Genomic DNA, 23,742 nt, shown 5'->3' with positions numbered 1-23,742 from the left:
AACACACGGTAACACAAATTATTTGAAGCACAGAGTTGAAGAGATTAGCTTTCTAGTGAACAAAGCACAGTTAATAAGGACAGAGAGCCCCAATTCACTTCCTGTCATTCCATTTCCACGAGTAAATATCCCAGGAGTTAACTCACAGGTATGGCAATGCCCTTTTCATTGCAAACTTTGACGGTGACTTCCACATTTCTCTCTGTGGACTTGCTTCCTTTAGAAAATTCACCGCCAACAAGCGTGAGGTATAGGTCGTTCCTCACATCACCAGGGAGAATAACTTCTGGGAATCCCATTTTTCGTGCCACTGCCACATTCCCCAGCACAAGATGAGGGTTTTCCTCACGAACCTATCGTCAAAATAATAAGTGATGATTAAAGGACAGACATCATGTTATTTTAGATGATTATTCAATTACTCATTTACCTAGATTAAAAATATATTTCAATCACACCAGAGAAAACACATCTCTTGCATTTAATAAACAATTAAACAGTATTTTCCATAGATCAGCTTTGAATACACTTCTGAATCACTGTTTCTCGAGATAAATAACAAATGACAAAAATTAAATACCAAAAATAAATTGTATTGCATTTCACATTCACACTTCGTGTACCTTGAGTCGTAGAACCACCAAACAAAGTTGGTCATGACACCTATTTCCATTTCAACACGGGGCAATTCCATAATAACTGCTGTAACATTTACACATACATTTGAAATCTTACATTATCTTTTTTCCCACTAGTACTGGAGTTACATAAATTCATATTAATACTAGCTATAGTACAGTTATAAATGAATAAAGTTAGATGAAAGTGATCACTTACTGCCATAATTAAAACAGTGGAAGCATCAAGGTAACTGAAATAACATACAAAGACAAATCCAAACGTGACCACTGGTTACTGATATCCAATTTTTCAATTCTCAGGGCCGATTTCACCAACCTCTCTTTGATCGGCGATCAGTTGATCGGCATCAATTCCCTGATCCGAGATCAAGTCTCGCGTCCGTTTCACCAACGTCTGATCCTTGATCAACAATCAAAATCACTTGATCGGCAATCGCGTAGCATTATAATTCTCATAGATTGTAAGTAGCTTTCCTATTGGCTGTCTACAGCGCATTACAACGGCATTTGTTATTACCTACGTAAAAACCGCGACTTTCGAGTTTAGAAAACAGCGAAAGTGAATAATTTCTCTGAGTTGGAGGAATCTCATCTCGTAGAAACTCATTCAAATATTATATGGAACAAAAGAACAGATGCTAATACATGCAATGAGAAGAAGAAAGCATAAGCGTAATATAATAAACTGAAAAATAGTGTACTAGCTTTGGAAAATAGAAAAATATAAATTGAGATAAAATAGGCTGCCCTAGCCAAAGTGAAGGAAAATAAATAAATAATATTTCTCAAATCCTAGGTTTTTTTATCCTATGTCATCAAATCTAAATTCCAAGTTATACTATCCGTGAATTGAGGTAAAAAATTATTTCTGTAATTTATCTGCAGGTTTAAAATGCTATTGAATGTTTAAAATAGATGACATTTACCATTTAATTTTTTATGCTCAGGAAAAATGTAAAAATGAGAGAAAACCATTTACCATGAGGAACCATGCTATGGTTATCATGAAAGAAGAATTTATTTTTAAAAAACTCATAAAAGTATGCCATTAATTAAGGCTAGTCAAACAGCTGCTCCTGTGGATATCTCTCCCATGAGTTGATGAAGATTCACATTGGTATCTTGAATGAAAACCTTGAATGAGTACCTTCTCTTTGAATATAATTGAAAATTTGTGTAAAACCCCAGTAGTCACAATGATGAGGAAATATGTATTTTTTTCATTCTTAGTCCAATGGAGAGGGAAGGAAACCTCTGTTTCAATACCCTAAAACTATGGGCATACCCAGCGAGGGGGCAGCTGCCCCCCCTTAGAAGCAAAAATCAAAAATGTCTTTTTGGAAAATAATATTTTTTCAAGCTAATAATTTTAAAAATTAATAAAGAGTTGTTACAGTTTCCTTAAAATGTTAATTTCATTCACCTTTTCCATGCTTAAATCTTACCTACAACTTGAACAACCATGGCTTGCCCCCCCCCCCCCCCCCCCCATAGTTTTGATACTGGGTACGCCCTTGCCCAAAACAACATTCAAATGGGTTTAGGCTTTGCTCATGAGCAAGGTTGTACTTCCTCTCTCCTCTGTTTACAGGGTGTAACAAGGAGGTATGGCCTGAAGGGATAACCGCCATCACCTTATAAATAATCATCTGATATCTCTGCACTTTACGCTTTAGCCCTCAAATGAAAAATTTTGAAAATAGTGCTATTGTGAACAGACCCAAGCCACCAAATTAGTCAATTATAGTGTAGGGGAGCAAACTGCCTGGGCATTGATAGAAAATTAGGACTTCTTATTTCCAAATAATTCTCCAACATTTTTTCCTCCAGATGAAGTTGTTGGGATATGCATGCAGTCTATTGCCCCAATGATGCCTGGGAATCCAGCAATCCCAAAAAATTCTTCTTCCATTCTCACAAATTCCTTTCTTCCACTAGGAAATTGTATGAATTCTTGGTACAGCTTTGCTTTACAAAATGGGACCTTTAAATTAGACTGCTTGATTTACTCACTCTAAGTAGTTCACCAATTACTATGTATCTGCAAAAACTTATAAATCTCAGGAGCTTCATAGCTTCCTCTTACCTAATTACATAAATGTATATTGCAACTTGAGGCAGGTTAAATAACTGTCAGCTACATAAAATAAACCTCAATGTGAAAATAAAAAAAGTCAATTAATCTCATTCAGACCATAGTTTGTTAGGTTATTTACAATGCCCTGTAAAATATTTTAATGAGACACAATCAAGACTGCATTTTAAGATATACTGGAGCAATGCATTTAGAAATTTCAAAATTTATTTTCAACATAAATATCAAGAGTCAATTGGTAACCACTGCTATCATTGAATTATTCCCACCACCATTGAATTATGATGAAAAATAGATCTGAAGGATATTATATTGCCAAGAAGAATTTATAAATACGTATATAAAAGGTTGGTAAGAATTTCAATCGCCTAAATCAGGTGGATTGCTCCCTAGGGAACTAGCAACTGACCTACCAGCTACATTTGGTATCTTATTATTGTTTAGTGAGAAGTCTATCGCAATACATAATTGCAATAATCTGTATTACTCATTTTAATAACAGTCTACTACTAGCTATGTGATGAGCTACACTTTTAGGTGTACATAATTATTTCCATGCCTAACACTAATCAACTCATACTAGCATTACAAAGGTCCTAGCATCAACAAATTCCAACAACAATTTTTTATTTTTATTTTATTCACTTGTATTTTATAATGATAACATGTTAGGATTGTAGACCAAATAAAGAAAGAGATTGCTCCACTTTCATGCTTTGATTTTAAAAGATAATCCTTAACTTACTTTCCGAACATGCATACAGAGGATGGTTATGATAGAATGATAACAATAATGACACAACAAAATAAACTAATCAAGTATATTTTATTATACTAACAAAGCTGTAGTATATATCAAGCTATAATTGATGTGTGAACAATGTAGCGTGTTAAAATTTATACTTCCCATATCTAAATTGTTGTGAACCATCACATGCTACACTTAAACAACAGTTTTATATTAACACAATTCATGAATTTGCGCCCACGATCTTACCTCACATCACATACTGACACCTATTTATCACTTCCTTATACTAGGAGCGACAAAATCATCATGCCCAAGAACTCATGTAAAATAAATTGTGATATACATCCAACAGCAGTAGACATTACCCAAAAACAATTTAATGTCATTGATACATAATATACTTCATTTAAGATTATGGTTTAAAATCTCTAATTTGCATTCCAATATCTTATTAATACCACAGCTGCAAATGTAATGTATGCAATTAAATTGTCGATGCCATGATTTTAAACCTTAATGTATTTATTACTATGCTGAGTATTCAATAGGTAGTTAAGAAAATTAATAGGATTCCTTCACTGGTTTATGATTAGCCATTTATCTAACTTTTACATAACATTGTGGGTTATGTGACCCCCTCACCTACATCACCTTCATGAAGTAAGATATTTTAAAGTGCACTACTATACATTAATCATCTTTAGGATACAATTAAAAAAACACTATTACCAGTTTGCTCCAAATCCTGTGCAGCAGTGTTATCTAAGTACATCACCTAGATGAATATGACTGACACCTGACCGTGTATAATGAGTAAGACTACATCGTTCATTACTTCTTATCTCTTGACCATTAATTAATAAAATCTACCCAGAATTTGTAGTACCACAATATAGTATAAACATACTGCAATACCATTATCTTCGGTTACCTAAAAAATCGTGAACTATTTTCATATTTGCCACAGTTAAAATAATCAGTAAAGGTAATATTAAGTTCACTAATTAAATTTCTAATTAACATGTGTCATCTCCAACATCACCGAAAGGCCAACATCGAGCAAGCGAAGGTTAAGGGACACATAATTTTGAAATTACTTTTTCAATGGTTTTGATTTGTATGGCCATTATACTTGATTTACATACATGAAACTAAAATGTAAAAGTGAACTCCTTATGTAAGCTGAGGTACCAAAATGCTTATCTTGAAATCGAAGTTAACTTAGGTACTTACATGGAAACTTGACGCGACTATTATCATACACACAATATAATTCTACATGATATTTACTCTAACAGCAGCACTGATATTAATACTAGCTAATATAGTAAATTTCTTTCCTCAAGATAATATCCTTCAAACAAACAACTTGAAATTTAACGTTACAAACCTTCGCAACTACTGACCGATTGAACTACCATTTGATTCCTTTCAAGTGTACTTTATATTACATACTATTACCGCACACACAGCAGTTATAATAAAAAGTATGATGTAAATACAAAACCATCAACGAAACAAGAACAACAGTAGGAATATCTTACAACAACATACCGGTGTCTTCATAAACAACGTCAATCTCAGCGTTTCGATATTCGTTACTCTCATGTTGAAAACCCGCTAAATTTAAATACCATGTGTTCAAGCCACTCAATTTAACTGCAGGCTTTCCATTACGTAGAATCTCGGAGCTATTAAAAGCTGTTTCACGGATGATATGGATGATTCCTTCTGTTTCCTTTGTCCTGTTATGAATACGCTCTAGGACGAAATCAACGGCAGGTTTGGATAATCTAAATTTCATTTTTAAACTCCTTATTCTTCGTATATATCATACGCATTTACTTCCAATGACCCGTGGTGTGCACGTATGTTGAAATAATCTATAATTATATCCAACTCCTCGTCAGATGATGACAGTGCGTTGGCCATCTTGGTTGATCATGGCTTGATCAAAGAAAATCCATGATCAACTTGATCAAGGATTTTGATCCCCGATTAGCGCTGATTGTCGTTGGTGAAACTCGATCAGTGTGATTTGAGATTATTTGTACGGTTGATCCAAGATCAAGCGTTGATCGGCGTTGGTGAAATCGGCCCTCAGACTTTTTCTGAATTAACCCAGGTAATTTATAAATTTCTCTCACCAATCTACTAAGTGCCAACTTTTACTGGAATATTTTATTTCCACTGCATTTAATTTTTAAAACATCTGATAATAATAAAACATCTGATAAATAATTTTTTTTTATTTAAAAAAAAATTAAAAGCCGAGGCTACTACCCAAGTACAATAAAACCTCTTTGTAGTGAACCTTTTTACATCGTAAACCTCCATACTTCGTACCAACCCTCTGGTCCCGTCAGGTTTACATGTAAATTTATAGGAAAACCTCTATATAGTGAACCTCTTTATCTCGTAAAACCTCCATACATCGTACCAACAAGGCAGCCCCGAGACCGACTAACTACCTCCGCAAATCGTACCGAGACAACTAGAGACCATTAATGCAGCCGCGATTACCTACATGGAATGACATTTTCAGCGATTAATGTTTCACGCTTATTTTTTTCTTATACACCTTAAATAATTTTCACGTTAACCATTAGTTAGGGCATCCAACTATCCTAATAATATTAAGTGACGGTAAATGAAGACAGAACACATCGTTTTCTCTCGAATCACGGTCAAAATCGCGCGATAACACTCGCTATCTTTTACTGATGGCTTTATTTTCTTGTAAGTGCCTACATACTATGTTCAGTTAATAAAAGAGTCGACCAGCGCAGCCTATAATCACTAGCTGACGGAAATATTTCAACTAACTTCACTCCCATCCATGGAGACTGAATTACTCGACCGCATTGCTACTTCCGCTTCTAAAATTAAAATATTTCGAGAATTTTCCACGACTTGAAATAAATCAAATACAGTTTCGCAATTATTTTATTCCCATATTTCCAGGTGTAGCACTTCCTTACTACCGCCTTGGTAATTTTTTCGATGCTTTCGTGAACGATCGTAGTTTAAAAATTATTGCGCTTAGCGACAGTCATATGTCTTGCCTGCGTATTTATGCCGCGAAATCTGACTATTCCATTGGGAGTCCGGTACGTCAATTTCTAGCAACACTGAACGAACATCAATACATGCGCGGCAGTTTTAGGTGAAGGAGGCCGCTAATTAGCTGATACGCGGTAGGGCAATGAAATTTTTTACCGTCGCCGCCGCATTCTGAAGTAGTTCGTCCAGCATTCTCACCGGGAAATCACGTCCTTTCGCAGACCTAGCGTTTCTGTGTGCCCTCGACAGTTTTTCTTCGGAACGCTACGTGCATTGTATTTTGGAGAGAGGGAATTCAACAAAATTTTCAAAATAACGCTCAATTTTTTGTCTATTTTTTGCGGTAGTCACGTGTTTATTTATTTTTTTATAATCTTTAACAAAACACATGTTATAAGAATGATAAATCAATTCTAAAAGATATAATAAGGAGTATTTTTAATTATTTGCCATAAATATGAAAATTACTCAATCATAGGCTGATGATGGATTCGAGAAATAAAAGAAGGCGACTGCTTGACATTACCACATAATAGGGTAGTTTCCTTCATCAAAGAAAACGAAAGGCATTCATTGCGATTCCTTACCCACCATTAGTGTATTCATAATACACTAATTATTTGGTTTTTGAAATACCGGTTTAGACGAATGGCAAGGGTCAAATTTTATCCTCATTTGAAAAAGGCCAGATTGGCGCCCATGCGATTCCACTCCGCATGACGTCACAGGGACCTAGTTTCTACACGAGAGGATAGGATTTATACATCGTCTGAGGTTACCAATGCATGCATGAGGCACAGAGCTCAGGGAAACATGTCTTAATAATCACCTATTAAAACTGGCTAAGTTCGGAAAGTTTTCTTCGTTTGATAAGGTATTAATAAACCTTTTTTAAGCCAAGCGCTACCATTCAGCAAGGTACTCAGCTATCCGCTAGCATCCTACGACGTATCAGCGCTAAGCCTCGCCTCAAGGTCACCTCACCGGGCGGGAGGGGGAACCAGAAATACGACATACGGAGATATTTCCCGGCATTCATACTTAAGCGTCGCGTTTTCGCGCGCTTGAAAATTTTCACTTTTCATTTAATCGCGAAAAATAGATGTTGTCATTTAAAAATCTAAAAGCGTGAAATACGTATTCCAGGAGTAATAATCTTTCGATAAAAGCAATAAAAAAATAATAGGAAACCACCCTATTAGCAATTTTCCTAGCCATCAACGAGGACAGGCAGAAGGCAGTGACCTTTGGAATACCATCACTCACCCTCACATCTATTTTAAACAACCGAGGAAAAACAGAAGAAACTGGCTAGGCTGCACAAATAAAAAAACTCAGGCAGTCAAATACGAGGATGAAGAAATTATGTTTAGAAATATAAAACTATTGTTCTTTCCTCCGAACACTATTAGTAAATTACAACCCTTAGACCAGGGAATTATTTCTTAGGTCAAAAGGCATTAACGAAAACAGCCAGTGATTTATTTACAGTGAAAATGGCATTAAAAAGTGCTCGTGGAATTGAAAGCATTATTTCGAAAGAGTTTGAAAAAAATTTTAAGCAAACCCATTAACTAATATATTTTCTAAAAAGGCCTCTTGAACAATTTACTTTTACCTTTGTGTAACCATTAAATTGTAAATATATGTTCACTTATACATACCTATTTAAATATATTAATATAATGGCATAAAAGACAGTAGCACCTTTCATTTCCCAAGGATATGAAAAAATGGTGCCTACCACTAAAACCTCTCTATAGTGAACCTCCATACATCAAATTGCCCAAATTTTGGTCCCCTCCATTACGATGTAAAGAGGTTTTACTGTAAAAAGTAAGTCTCTTCATAGACCGTAGGTTCCTTATCTGCGTTCTCGGCTCTAAAAATATCGCGAACATCACAAAAATATTTCATCACTTCTCTAAAAGTTGTAAACGTCGATTTGTTAAACACCGACAAGGCACCAAAAGAGGGACAAGTCATCTCACTAAACATTCTTTTATATGTAGCTTCTACCATCTGCCGATTTATTACATCAAAATCAATGAGGGCTGTCCTAGCAGCACACATAGGTTGAATTTTGCCGTGTGACGGGGAGAGGTGAGCGTGGAGGGAACGGGAGCACCCTGCCACTCCTCTAGCCGCGACGCTGCGTGGGCGTTGGAATATTTTCTTTGCGGATGCACACTCAAATTCGGCATTTTGTGGCTTAACGGTGGCAAAATGTCAAAATGCACGAAACTTTTGCCCAAAAGAACAGTAACTAGGCAAAATCTATAGGAAATGACCATAATATATTAAATTTTTCGATTTATGACCCTCCCCCCCTAAATGGCATTTGAGGGAGAGTCAGGGGTTCACCTACAGGTCTCAAATTTTTCAGGCCTTATTTTTTATCAGTCCCACAACTTTTTTTCATTTCGCCAGATGGATTTGAAATAAATCGATTATTCAGATCCGCCCTAATGCGCACATCCATTTTTGGCTGTAATTTCTGGGAACAAAAGGTGCATGGTCTCTTACATGAGTTATGCTGTATTTTAAATATAGAGCGAGTTACATTAAATTCACATTATTTGGCATTGGAAAACATTTCCCGAAACCAGTAATCAAGCTATGGACCTTTGGCATTCCGGTCCACTGTACTGACATCTAGCACCATGAACTTTGGAAAATTTTCCTAGGGAATCTGGAACCTGGATAGCAATGGCAATAAACGTGAGTTACACATGATAAAACATCCTACAGAAGTACCTAGTATTGCAAACAATTTTACAATACCCTAGAAGTATTTGAGAATCCTTCATCAGGACTGATTCCCCCCCAGCAGTACGACCACTTAAACATGGCATAACCAAAAGGGCAGAGCGCCCCAGATACATAATCCATGCCAAAAGCTCCTCTATTCAATCACTCCTACCATTCAATCAACAAGACGTTGTAGAAGCTGAATTACTGTCCACAAAACTGCAGCATTTTTCTAAGCACAACATTTTCCAGTTTAGAGGTTACTGAATGGTTTCATGCACCAAATGTATTTGATTGTCGTTTGTGATCATCACATTTTCTGGAAGATAACGTGCCAGCTATCTACAAGGACATTTCATCAAGTTCCTCTAAAAGAATTACGCATATCTATTCTATTGTTAGGTTTTATCAATTGAATCAAGACAGAGAAATCATAGTGTGATGCTGAGTGTGAAATGGAGCAACTTTGGCTGAATTAGGCCCGGCCTAAACTTTCACAGCTCCGTTATTTCCTGCCATGCTTCAATCTATTGTCAACCACACCCACTGCACAGCAGTTTGAATTTTTTCCAAAAGTCAACATATTATCAAGCTAGCACTATCACAGCAATGTAGTAATGCACTGCAACCAAATATACAAAGTATTACAAAACAGCTATAAATAGTTCCAAGCAGTGTGATACGTCTGGAAATTGATTCTCTATTGGAAAAGAACAACTAAAATTTTTACACATGGAATTCATCAATTTTCATGCACAACTTCACCACACCATAGTTGTTAAAGCGGCCAAGGTGACAGCATGGTGGTATATGATTCAATATACTTCATCGCACCAATTTTTCCATACTGTAACCGTGCACAAAGTCCCTCAAAACCCATTCCAAATCCTCGGACGTTTCCCCAATTGACCTGTAACCACTCTGAGCTCAGTAACACCTATGCCTTCTGGCTACACGCGATTCCAAACGTCTCTCTTACATCTCATTTCGTAACTATAGAGGAAACTTAACATAAAAAATCTAATGTGCAGTCACCAACAGACAGACAGACTATGCCCAAGGGCTTGCTCCACGATTCAGCAGCCAAAAATGTCTAAGATTGTATGGCAAAATTATAATAAAACTGGATAATAATAAGGAATAAAATATGAGATAGCTTACATTGAGTAAAACAGATGCGTGTGCTTGCTTTTCAACAACATTTGTTTGCGATCTGGGTGACAATGTTGACGTGGCACATTGAGGATCCTTAACAGTTATTTGTTGACAACTATACCTGGTCTTCATGACAGCAACAGCAGAAAATCCAGTTTCAAAAATTATATAGAGTTACAAACAGAAATAATAGATTAGTGGCTTTTTGTGACAAAAATGTGTCCTTAGCAAACACTGCAAAAATTGAGAAAAGCAATATCAATGAATTGAAAGATGAAAAAGTGAAAAATTCTTCAGTCCATTCAATCAAATATGCCATGGGCTGATTTGAAATCATTTAATTCTCCCTTGCATTTGCTTTCCAGTCATCAATAAAAAATAATAAAATTCTTACATTTGCCCACTGTGTGGCTAAATGAAAGTCGCAAATGTACAACTAAGCCATTCTTAAGGTAGTGAAGAAAGTTGTGTTTTCATCTTTGCTCCGTTAGCCTTGCTCAGCATGAAACTCTACAAAATATGTAACCATCATTCTTGTTCACGAAGTACGCATGTAATGCACCAAAAAATTATGGACATTCCTCGTTTGTTTAGGCATACAGTAGAACTTCTTTAGTACGTTTTTGAAGGGACCACAAAAAATGAACATGTTATCCAGGAAAACATGCTAACCAGGGAAGTCAGTAATAGCTATCTACAGTGTAATTGCAATCGGTGGAAAAGTCGACATAATTACTATTACTGACAGAATTTCTTATAGGATCGCCTTCCCGAACAGTTTTCAAATTGAAAATAAAGAAAATTAGAACTTAACTGCCAAAAAACTACCATGTGAATTAAGAATAAATCACAATGTTTTCATAAATTTCCCAAAAGATATTACATAAAAACGTCGTCATTCTCCCGTGATTTGTCATATATGTATTTAGAGGACAAGTCAAGCTAAGTCATTTCTTCTTTCTCAGAGATTACTAGTAGAAAATGACGAAAGCCCTGACCTATTTCAATTGATTGTCCTAAAATGTCATAAAAATTGGGCAACATTTCATTTACCATAAATCCAGGCAACAATATAATGATTATATATCAGCCCATTTTTTTTCTACAGTTTGAATTCTCTTAAAACATTTGTCCTATGTTGTCAAATTTCTATTTCTTGTACCGAGGTCAAGTATTGTTGCGTTAAGTTTCGTGTGGAGATCCAAAACATCGTCTGCTCCCGCAACACTTATCAAGTAATGACGCGCGTACTCCTCGCATTGAGAAATGCATTTGGATGCATCACCGTCGTAAAAAGAGAGATGTGGGATGAATGTAAGATGGTCAACGACTGATAATAATAAAATAAATAATGAATTCAGAGGTTTACACACCCATAATATTCTAGGAAATGACTTGTGAGTTGCTTTATGGTAAATAATTGAGCGTACTAACCAAGAAAGCACAATTTTTTCAAACGTACTAACCAAATACTTTTGCCTGTATTTTGTTCGGATGGTAGTGGGACCGAGATTAATCGCCGTACTAAGGAGGAAAACGTGATAAGGAGGAACGTACTAACCAAGTTCCACTGTATTAATTGTTACTGTGAAAGACCTAGACCTTAAGTGCAAAAATTCCAATTTTCAGAGTGGGTATTTTAACAATTGTTAAAAAAATCGTTTAAAAAACTTTATACATGTTGATAGTCATCACAATGAGTGTTTATGTATTTGGGTGGAATGTTTGCTTTTCAAAAAATAAGCCACACCCTAGTGTACAGAATTATAAGCGATTCACATACAAAAATGAGTAATTTATGCTCATTCCACTGAATCATGAGACTCCAAAATAAATATTTATTCTGACAATGATAGCCAAGCTTGCTCAAGGCACTAGGAGTGGTAAGGCACCAGGAACTAAAGAGCTTAGAGGACCATCAAGGATGTTCCAATAAAAACATCTTGTACTATGAATGCTCCCCAACTATTTTCATGGGATAAATATTTTCATTTTCAGGAATTAAATAAAAAACAATCTCTACAAATATCTAATTTATAATGACTGTATTTCTTTACCAGTAATTTTATGGGTATATACTAGCATCTCTCAGTGGCGGATACAGATGGGGGGCGCAAAGGGTACACGCCCTCCCCCCCCCTTGTGGGACCGTCCCCATTGCCGAACAATGTAGAACCACAAGTGCAACTTTTTTATATCGTAAGATATTGTCTGATATATGTGTACAAATGAGTTTAAATAAAACTTTCTTCAACTTGGCAACGTGGCTTGATTAATTTTTAATTACGATGAAAGTGAAGGTAGCTCAAGATATCCTTTGCACCCCCCGTTGAGATTTCTCTGAATCCGCTCCTGGCATCTCTTGAGTGTTGATTAATGAAACACTGTTTAGTTCACAGCCAATGCTTTACTCTTTCTAAATCTTGGGATCAATTTTCATAGGCATAGCACACAAACGAGGGCTGTGCCAAAAGTAAGGTTCCCAATGAGCTACAATGTTGAGAGAAGGTGCTAGGTTAAATCCTACAGCTGTGTTGTGTGCAGTGGTTCCCCTGCTCACGAGTCTGCGATTCACTGTGTCGCTCATTGGCTTAGCAACCGTCAACAATGAAAGTGATGATCCCCGTTCCCGCCAAGTGTGAGGATCGAGCAGTAATCCGATTTCTCCACGCAAAGAAGATACTACCGCCTGTGGAGATTCATCGGCAACTGACTGAATTTTATGGTGAAGAGTGCATATCCGTTCAGCATGTCCTCAAATGGTGCAGGGCTTATGCTGAGGGCCGCACGGAAGTTCACCATGAAGAAAGGAGTGGAAGACCGCCGGTTTTGGATGCGATTGTCCAGGAGATCAACGTGACTTTGTTTGTAAGCAAAATGGAAATGGGATGGAAGTAGAATTTTGGCATAGCAGAAGAATTTGATTTTGAAACTAATTATTGATAGGAAAGTTATATTGGAGTGCAAGAAAACCGATGCTGTGGGTCTTTCTTTAAAGATTTTGGCATGGAAGAAGGTGGAGGTCGAATTTAATCGGCATGATGGCGTAACGAAGGTAAGCACATTAGTTGGCCATGATTTGTAAAATTTCTGCAGTAAATCTCTTTCCTTGTTCTTCAAATCCAAATGGAAATTATTGATAAAATTTCTCTTTTTAACTGGTGTTCATGGAAATATGGTGTCTTCGGAGATGCGGCATCTCACACGGAATTTATTCCCCGTTCCATGGGATTTTCCTGGTCCTTCAAGTTTCTTCTGTGAATCTGGTTCTGTTCATTGTGTAAAAAGTGTCCCTTTAAATTGGCAAAGTTATCATCGAGCACCTGCTGATGAATCTGCGTGCTCAGAAATCCTGCGATGTGTAACAAGTGTCTCGACTAGTGTCGATCACCGATGATTGCTGGCTGACCTTGGCTCCACCACCGGGGAAAGCCGGCCGATGCCCCAGGCCCCGCATGCCAAAAATACACCGGTCTACAGGAAAGTTAATAGCTATTAGAATGGCAAAGCCGAAGATGTTTCAGCATAGTTGTGTTGACAGTAGTTATTTTACGAAAAAAAGTATTTCACAAGCATCAAGTCGAGACATTACTATGTCCCTAATTTGTTTTTCTTTAATTATGAAAGATTTTCAAGGCATGACAGGACCCATTCAGAAGTTAATTGCAATTAAAACGGAGAGGCCGAAGAGGTTTCATTACGGTATTGTTGACAGTATTTATTGGTAGTTAAATTAGGTAAAGTATTTACTCATTAGCATAAAAGGCAGTTATTGAAGCATTCCTACTATATTATTTTGTAATAATAAACGGTTATCATGAGCTTATGGCCCTTTAAACATCAATAATTATTAATAATAAATGTGAGACGATAAGCAAACAAAACCTGGCGGCCACATTACTTGTAATGAGTAGCATGCCATGGACCTCACTAGACTTTGCAGCGGGTGTTCGTAGCGGTGCTCAGCCGCTATAGCAGCTACGTCATCATCTGATGACGTAACTAGCAGTAGTGAGGTTTCTGGATACGGCCCTAAGATCAGAGGGTCACTATCTGTGAATTTTTTTAATGCATTCCTGAAGCTTCCAACGGCACAATTGAAAGAACTTTAACAAAAACGTTGGGTTATCGCAAGATGTGAGGTCGCTGGGTCCCCCGGATGCTGACGGACAGTCACAAGAAGGAATGCCTTGACCGTGTTAGCAACTTTCTTCAGCAATGTGAGAGGGAGGCAACAAGAAGTTTCTGAAGTCTATCGTCACGAAAGATGAAAAGTTGGTGTTCCATTACACCCCCAAAACAAAACACTTAGGTGGCAAATGCTTCAAGAGCGATGATGAAGCCTGAGCAGAGGTCACACGCTTCCTCAACAGGTTGTTGGGAGACTTCTTCAACTTAGGGATACAAAAGCCGGAGCACCGTCTTCAAAAGTGAGGTGAAAAAAATGGAGACTACGTTGAAAAATAGCAAAACGGCAAGCTTTTCAATGATGTGAAAATTGATAAAAATAACAAATTTTCCTTTTTGTTAAAAAAAAATGGGAACCTTACTTTTGGTACAACCCTCGTACAAATAAAAATTTTTTATTCCATATCAAAGAGCATCAAAATCAATTAATAACTATGAGACTGTGGGTATCAAAATATTTGACTGACTACCTTCACATATGAAGACCTGGTCCATGCCATTAAATTTGTACAAGAAAAAATTTTAACTACGGTACACTCCCGATTATCCCAATGGGCTAACGATGGGGAGAGGCGGCACGAATAATCGGTAAACATGGATAACCCAAACTTTCACTTAAATGTCTTGCAATGTTCATAATTTACCTAAAACATACAATATATAATTATTTATGCAGTTATTCTGCTTTTTAGAGTGCCTCCCGGACTCAGTGAGAGCTTTCTTCGCCAGCTCGCGATCTTTTTAGCGGCGATAACATGGTTGTACTCGTATTATTAATGCTCCATGCATGGCCTGGTTTTGAAAACCAGACATCTGTGGCTGTATGATCACTGATACAGAGAAGTGATTTGCACGAATGCTTCAAATTCACTGCTCGACATCGGAAAGTACACTGTCAGGCACTGTGCCACGTAGCCACGTCTCACACAAGTTGCCCGGGTTGCAACTGCTGCACGATGTGTATCCGTGATCAAGGAGCACAGTCGTGCACTTTGAGGCTCGGAAAACAAGAACGCGGTGCTCCCGTGAATGCAGCTAGCACGTGATCGCTTCCGTTTTACGAAGGGAATTCTGACGAAAATAATAAGCCCAGGGTATCCTACCATTAATGCCATAATTCCAATGATTTTGCGTCCCATTTTTTTTGTAAAGATAGCAGAAAAAATTGAACGAGATTGAAAATCATGCACGGATAATCTGCAACCTGGATAAACCGCAGCCGGATAATCAGGAGTCGGCTGTATGACATCCATTCTGTAATCCTGGAGAGTTTTTTAACTCCACCAATGAGAATTGTGCACAGGGTGTTGCATTCATTTAGTGTATAGTGCTTGAATATTTTTTTGAGAATGGCTTGAATTGATTCATGCAATTATTTATTAATTACTTTCATGATTTGCTTTGCCAATTGCTTAAGTATTGGCCAAATGGCAATAAAATTAATGATAATTATTCAACTATTAATTTATTGTCATCCTAAGGGCTTGGAACTTAACCATGAAAGTTTGAGACAAAAATCTGCAATTTAGTGTCTGACATATCATGACATTTACTGCTATAATATTACCCTAAGTCCTCTACATATAAACATTCCACTTAAGCACTTTCACAGATACTAACATTCAAAAAATTGAAATTTCAAATTTGGTGTCTTTGAGGTGGACCGACAAAACGTGGTGTGGCATAGAGGAACTTGATATTTGAGCACAGTCTAAATGAAGTATCAATTAATCCTCAGAGAGGTCAGGAGCTGTTGAGCATTTAGAATATTTTTCCTTCCTGCGTGCGGACAACGAAATTTTTTCTGCTCCAGCCTTGTCGCATGCGCGAGATAATTTCGTCACCATCGTTAGTAAATTTAATGCAGTGTTGCGTACTGCATGATGACCACACTTTTCACTGCCTTGCTTAGGTTTTCTAAATTACAAACAAGATATTGGAAACTCATCTTGTTCATATGATGAAGACTTACCGTACATGTATTGGTGGAATAAGTATAGATTGATTTTTATTTACTCAGAGTCTCATGATTTAAGTCCAAGCCATAACGATGAAAGAAATAATTTTTGAAACATTGGCAATAAACCAAAGTCTCTTTCATTAACTAACACTCAAGAACAACTAATGTATTCAGAGAAAAATACCAACAACAGTTAAAAAATAATGACGCCATGAATGAGAAAACATGCTTGATTACAACTTTCCAGATAATAAGAGATATGGATATGTTGTTTCATTACCTGTTTTAGATCACCGTGTAGCAGCTTCAAGCTGATCCACAATCCTTGTCCTTTGTGCTCCTTCTGAGTGATTTCCTTGATGGCTATGATCTTTTTCAAAGTGCTATCCAGGTTATCACGATCAAGGCATCTGCAATGTCAATTGAAATATGGGAGACTTATTACCTCAGTCACATAATTATAGTTAGATTTCTAAGAAATTAAAAAGCCACTCACAACTGGCAATGGTTGGAGCCCAAAATTTAGCAAAATTCAAATTTTTTTGCTGACAGCAAAACCGAACTTAAAATTCTTTGGTTCATATTTAATTCTTTACTTTAAAAGGAGTCTCTAATAGTCACTGTAATAGTTCTCCAAATAAAGTCCTCCCCAACCCCTTAAACACTTTTTAAGCATCATTTGGAGGAATAATGTAGATCGTTAGCACCATAGACCACCATCGTACAACCAGGCCAAATATTTAACAAAAATACTACAACCTGAAGTAAAGGAAGCCCAATCATACGCAAAGAACTCACAGCATTTCCTACAAATCATGCAGGATATACGGGTGAACCCGGAGGACATTCTTGTCAGCTTTGACGTCACGTCACTCTTCACGAATATATCTGGAGAATAGGCGGTCAAACTGATAGACGAAAAGTTCGACAAGAGTATCGCTTCTCTGACATCAATGTGCCTGAGCAGCACATTCTTCCGATGGGAAAATAATTTCTACAAACAAGTTTCAGGGGTGGCGATGGGATCTCCCATCTCTCCAGCAGTGGCGAATATTTATATGGAACACTTGGAAACAGTGACAATCAAAAATGCACAGCATAAACCCAAAATTTGGCTACGGTACATAGACGACACTTATATCATTTGGACGTATGGCCGACAGAAGTTAAAAGAATTTTTTGAATATATAATTACCCTTAACACCTATATTAAATTCACTATGGAGATAGAAGAATCAGGAAAACTGCCATTTCTCGACCTCTTGGTGAAGAAGAATGACAATGGAAGCCTAGGCTATGCCGTGTATAGAAAACCGACATCAACAAATCGGTATCTCCATGCTAATTCTCATCACCACTCTGCTCAATTAAACGCTGTGTTGACCTCTCTAATTGAACGTTCAATCCAGCTAAGTGACCCGAAGAATCTATTTTCAGAAACTATTAAGCTGAAATCCATCCTCGTCTTAATGGTTACGACAACAGAGCAATATCCTGCAATTTTAAAAAGATTATCAACAAGGATAACAGGAACAATTCCAAAGACACAGAAGACATAATTAGCCAAAAGAAAGCCTTCCTTCCCTATGTGAAAGGAACAACAGATAAGATCAGTAACATTCTCCTGAAATTTGATATTAAAGCTATTTTTAAACCACATGCCCAAGTGCGACACCTCCTGGGAAATGCCAAGGATAGGACTTCAAATTGAAGGAGTATAAGAAATTCCCTGCGGAACTAGGAAGAAGAAATACATTGGGGAAACAGGACAAACGGTCAAAACTCGAATAGAAGAGCACAAGCGGGCCATTCAACTGGATTACTCTTCAAAGTCAGCCGTGGCAGAGCACGAAGCCTCCAGACATGCGATCTAGTTCGAAAAAATCAAGAGTCATTGCTAGGGTAAAACATTTTAAAGCCAGACTCATCCGCAAAGCTGTAGAAATAAAAAAGAACAAGAACAACTATAACAGAGATACCGGATTGAGAATCAGCAGTACTTGGAACGCAGTCATCCGCTACATTTTGTCATCTTCCCCCTCCAGTCCTTACTCCTCAAACCCTCCACCCACCCCTCCCCCAACTGAAATAAAATGAAAGCAAAAACCAAATCCCAGCATCATTCCCTTGAAGAAATGACCAGCAGTCGGTCACGAAAAGTCGATTGTCAAAGAGATTTTGCATGATAATTTTTTTGTAGTCTGCATTTTACTGCTTGTTTCATCTTTTGTACGTATTTTTTCTATGATTATGTCCTCTGTTATTCTTGTGTAACCGACAGGGCAATATTGTTGTTATTACAGTGGAACTTGGTAAGTACGTTCCTCCTTAGTACATTTTCCTCCTAAGTACGACGATTTCTCTCGGTCCCGGTACTATCGGAACAAAATACAGGCAAAAGTATTTGATTAGTACGTTTGAAAAAATTGCGCTTTCCTGGTAAGTACGCTCAATTGCTAGCCGTGACGCAACCCACAATTCGTTCTCTAGTATCTTCTTAAGGGTCATAAAGCTCCGAATTCATGATTTAATTTATTATTACTAGCCATTAACATTCTTGCATTCATTCCACATATCTTTCTTAGACCGTGATTTATTCAAATGCATTTCTCAATTCTTATGTCGTGATCAATAATAATACAGTAAAACCTCTTTACATCGTAATGGAGGGGACCAAAATTTGGGCATTTTGATGTATGGAGGTTCACTATAGAGAGGTTTTAGTGATAGGCACCATTTTATTGATAAACCATAATATTAATATATTTAAACATACATGCATGCATTAGTGAACATATATTTACAATTTAATGATTACACAAAGGTAAAAGTAACTTGTTCAAGAGGGCTTTTTAGGAAAGAAATTAGTTATTGGGTTTGCTTTAACCTTTTTAAAACTCTTTCGATATAATGTTTTTAATTCTATTGAATATAATCATATTATGATCGCATTCCTCCATGCTTAATAAAAACAATTTAATTATGTTCAATAATTCCTCAACCTCTGTTTTGGTGGGAACTGTAACTGATTCCTCATTACTAACATCTTCCTCTAAATCCATCTCTTACTGTATCCTGCAAGATATATACATCTCCTTCACCACTATCTTCCAACTCATGTGAGGAACAAATGAATAAATCATTATCAACATTTACAAAGTCTTTAAATGTTGAATTTGTGTCAACTATTTTGTTGATTTTATCGTACTCTGTAGGTTCATTCTCAAATATCTCACTTTCCTCCTGTTTGCTACCACCCATAATCCCAGCCTTGATGAAGCATTTCTCAAAAATTGAGGAAAGGCACAGCCTGTGCATGGACTGAAGGATGTTCCATGAGCACTTTTAATGTCGTTTTCACTATCCACTCTCCATAAAAAATAAATCACTAGCTGTTTTCGATAATGCCTTTTGACCAAAGAAATAATTCCCTGGTCTAAGGGTCGTAATTTACTAGTAGTGTTTGGAGGGAAGTACACAACTTTAATATTTCATAACATAATTCCTTCATCCTCTTATTTCACTGCCCGCGTTTTTTATTTGTGCAGCCTAGATATACAGTTTCTTCTGTTTTTCCTCGGTTGTTTAAAATAGATTCCAAAGGTCACTGCTACATCTTTCTTCTGCCTGCCCTCGTCGATGGCTTGGAAAAATCCTCGGAATGCGGTAATGTCATGCAGCCGCCTTGTTTTATTTGTTGAATCCATCATCCACTTATAATTAATTAAGTAATTTTCGTATGTTTTCATATTTTATGGCAAATATTTGAAAATACTCCTTAAAATACATTTTAGAAAATTGATTTATCATTCTTACAACGTATGACATGTTTAAGATTATAAAAAATAAATAAACACGTGACTATTGCAAAAAATAAACAAGAAATTGAGCGTAATTTTGAAAATTTTGTTGAATTCCCTCTCTCCAAAATACAATGCACGTAGCGTTCCGAAGAAAAACTCTGTCGAGGGCACACGGTAACGCTAGGTCTGCGAAAGGACGTGATTTCCCGGTGAGAATGCTGGGCGAACTACTGCAGAATGCGGCGGCGACGGTAAAAAATTTCATTACTCTACCGCGTGTCAACTAATTAGCTGTCTCCTTCACCTAACATTGTCGCGCATGGAGTGATGTTCGTCAGTATTGCTAGAAATTGACGTCCCGGACTCCTGATGGAAGAGTCAGATTTCGCGGCATAAATACGCACGCAAGACAGATGACTGTCGCTAAGCGCAATAAATTGTAAACTACGATCGTTCACAAAAGCATCGAAAAATTACCAAGGCGGCAGTGAGAAAGTGCTACACCGGGAAATATGGGAATAAAATACAGTAAAACCCCGTATTTACGTTATCGGAATTTACGTTTTCCCGCAAATTGCAAGTTTTTTTCTGGGTCCCGTCATATTTCCTATCTCTCCAATGTAAATAGAACCCTGTGACCCTGTATTTACGCCGTGTTTTTTTCGTTTTCCCGCCGTGTGCATCACGACGTGCCGACTAAAAAAATTTTTTTTGCGTTCTAAAACAATTAATCGCGCATATCAGCCCTTAAAACTGTCTTTTGGCTTCCTTTCGCGCATTTTTATTTAAAAATCTAAGAGAAAAAGACGTAATGAGAACTATTTTCGGGAAGAATTTGAATGTGGCGGGACAGAACGCCACTAACGTCGGAAAGTTGAACTACGTCATCTCGTTTTCTGCCAGCGGCGAAAAGATTCACGATATGAAAGTATGGTGTATTGAGCAATCGAGCTATGTATTAATTATAACGCAAGAATTCCTGAAGGAATGTTGACAATAATCATGTAGTCGATAATTTGATACGAGAGTTTGAAAGGAAACCAGACGTGATAAATGCCTGAACTATATAACTTGACCGACAACTGGGATCATTTGCGCTGGCTTCATTCAACAGTTGCGTAGCAATTATGGGTTAATTAAATACTTAAAAAACATATTTAAACTTGAATTATCCCATTCAAATAGCAGTGTATCGCAAACCATTGTAACTTTAAAAAATTATGAAGTCCCATGACAGTTTGTACTACGCACTCGATCGCCGAGGAGTAGGTCAGATAAACGGACATTTTTAATTGACGAGAAAATGAAACGAGATAGTTGATTCCCACACCGGAACCCGCATCGATTCAAACGCTGGCGACTCGAATGTTGGGACTGGCATTCCGTTCGGATTCCCAGTCGCAACATACAATACCGTGGTGAAAAATCGCGATGCCATTGTAAAATATGCAAACCAGTGCGGACATTTATCAAAAAAGAGATTATATGTGAAGAATTCCAGGTAAGAATAAATAGAACGAATTCTAAAAGAGTAGTTTTTAGGTGCAAGATCATCAAATGTCCCAGCAAATGGTGTCATCTAAAGGCCTGTTTGCATAGTACATTAACCCGTACAAGTTAATGTCTAAATTATGAACACGAAAATGCACCGTGTATTCACCCAACTTGTGCGTATATGCACGAACAGAAAATAGAACCTGTTCAAATTTGGTTCATGCATTCATAGTCGGATTTAGGGGAAGGGGACGTGCCCCCCCAGATGCTTAAAAAAAAAGACAAAATTTGAATACGGTTATCATAGGAAGATCTATGGGGGAGGGGGGGGGGGGGGGCAAGTGCCCTCCCATACGCTTAAAAATATGCAAGATTTTTAATACGGTCCGGTTATCATTGCGTTCGTTTTGTATAACGTGGTATCATTGTGCCCCCCCCCCCCCCCCCACTCCAGATCAAAATCCTGGATACGGCATATTCCTTGTGCCCCCCAGAAAGAAATCCTGGATCGGCCCCTGATGGTCATCATTATGTTCACTTTGTTTTGTGTATTACTCAAGGAGGCTCAATCATTTAATTCAATAAGAATAACTTTGATATAAAAATAAAGAGAATTTTGTAAAGTCATTGTTAAATCTTGTTTTTAATCTCAATTAAGACAAGATCTTTTGCCTGTCAGGCCCTCTGTGCCCCTCCCAGAAAAAAATCCTGGATCTGCCCCTGTCTACATTCATACATGTCCCGTTCCGGTCCACAAAAATCATTCATGCAAGCAGAAATTAACTCGTAAGTGTTAATGTATCGTGTAAACAGGCCCAAAGCCCCTTGAGAAAAAGTATTTCCCCACAAGATTGGGAATCGAAGATTCCACGGAATCTATAATGGTTGGTTGGACAGATTCAAAAATAGGTACAGTCTTGTATATAAAATGGTGAGTGGTGAAAGCAAAGATGTTAACATAGAGACAGCAACTCAGTGGAAAGAATCTGAATATATTAGAGTTCTGGAAGGTTACAGCCCAAAAGATGTTTTCAGTGCAGACAAAACAGGATTATTTTTTAACTTTTTGCTGCAAGCAAAAACACTGTGCTTCAGAGGGAAACAGTGTTATGGAATAATGCTTAGTGAACAATTAAAAAATTAACATTTCCAAAGCCAGTATATGAATAAAAGTGAAAATTCTCTATTTCCCACGATTTGCATTTTCCCGCAATTTACACTTTTTTTTCTTGGGTCCCTAGAAAAGTGTAAAGAAGGGGTTTTACTGTAATTGCAAAATTGTATATGATTTATTTCGAGTCGCAGTAAATTCATGAAATATTTTCATTTTAGAAACGGAAGTAGCAATGCGGTTGAGTAATTCTGTCGATTCTGTCTCCATAAATGGGAGTGAAGTTAGTTGAAATATTTCCGCCGGCAAGGGATTATACTGGTCGCCTCTTTTATTAACTGAACATAGTATGTAAGCACTTACAGGAAAATAAAGCCATAAGTAATAGAAAGCGAGTGCTATCGCGCAATTTTTACCATGATTCGAGAGAAAACGATGCGTTCTGTCTTCATTTACTGTCACTTAAAATGATTAGGATAGTTCGTTGCCTTTTTCTTATTTACCATTAGGTATGCTCTTGTATGGGACAAAATGGCCCTAGGTAATGGTTATAACGAAAATTGCAGTAAAGAAAACTTGTAAAAGAGAAGAATAAGCGTGAAACATTTATCGCTGAAAATGTCATTACATGTTCGTTATCGCGGCTGCATTAATGGTCTCTAGTTGTCTCGTTACGAAATGCAGAGGTAGTTAGGCCGTCTAGGGGGTCTCTCGTTGCTATGATATATAG

The 23,742-nt window shown here is 37.2% G+C and overlaps 1 protein-coding gene across 11 annotated transcripts in view; it reads right to left on the bottom strand.

Moving 5' to 3' along the window:
* LOC124154723 (dedicator of cytokinesis protein 1) overlaps window positions 1–23,742 on the bottom strand; it is a 186,885-nt gene that overhangs the window by 141,784 nt on the left and 21,359 nt on the right. For 8 of the 11 annotated variants that reach the window (XM_046528607.1, XM_046528614.1, XM_046528611.1 and 5 more), the window contains exons 8-10: window positions 16,885–17,014; window positions 10,463–10,582; window positions 147–353 (exon numbers count right to left, since the gene is read on the bottom strand). In XM_046528607.1, the coding sequence (XP_046384563.1) occupies window positions 147–353; window positions 10,463–10,582; window positions 16,885–17,014 (457 nt within the window). The remainder of the gene's footprint in view (window positions 1–146; window positions 354–10,462; window positions 10,583–16,884; window positions 17,015–23,742) is intronic. The other 3 variants (XM_046528612.1, XM_046528617.1, XM_046528618.1) reach the window with 1 other exon arrangement.

Source organism: Ischnura elegans, chromosome 2, assembly GCF_921293095.1.
Source record: "Ischnura elegans chromosome 2, ioIscEleg1.1, whole genome shotgun sequence".
NCBI lineage: Eukaryota > Metazoa > Arthropoda > Insecta > Odonata > Coenagrionidae > Ischnura > Ischnura elegans.
The sequence above is the reverse complement of the archived record's forward strand: the minus strand, read 5'-3'. Positions and strand labels throughout refer to the sequence as shown.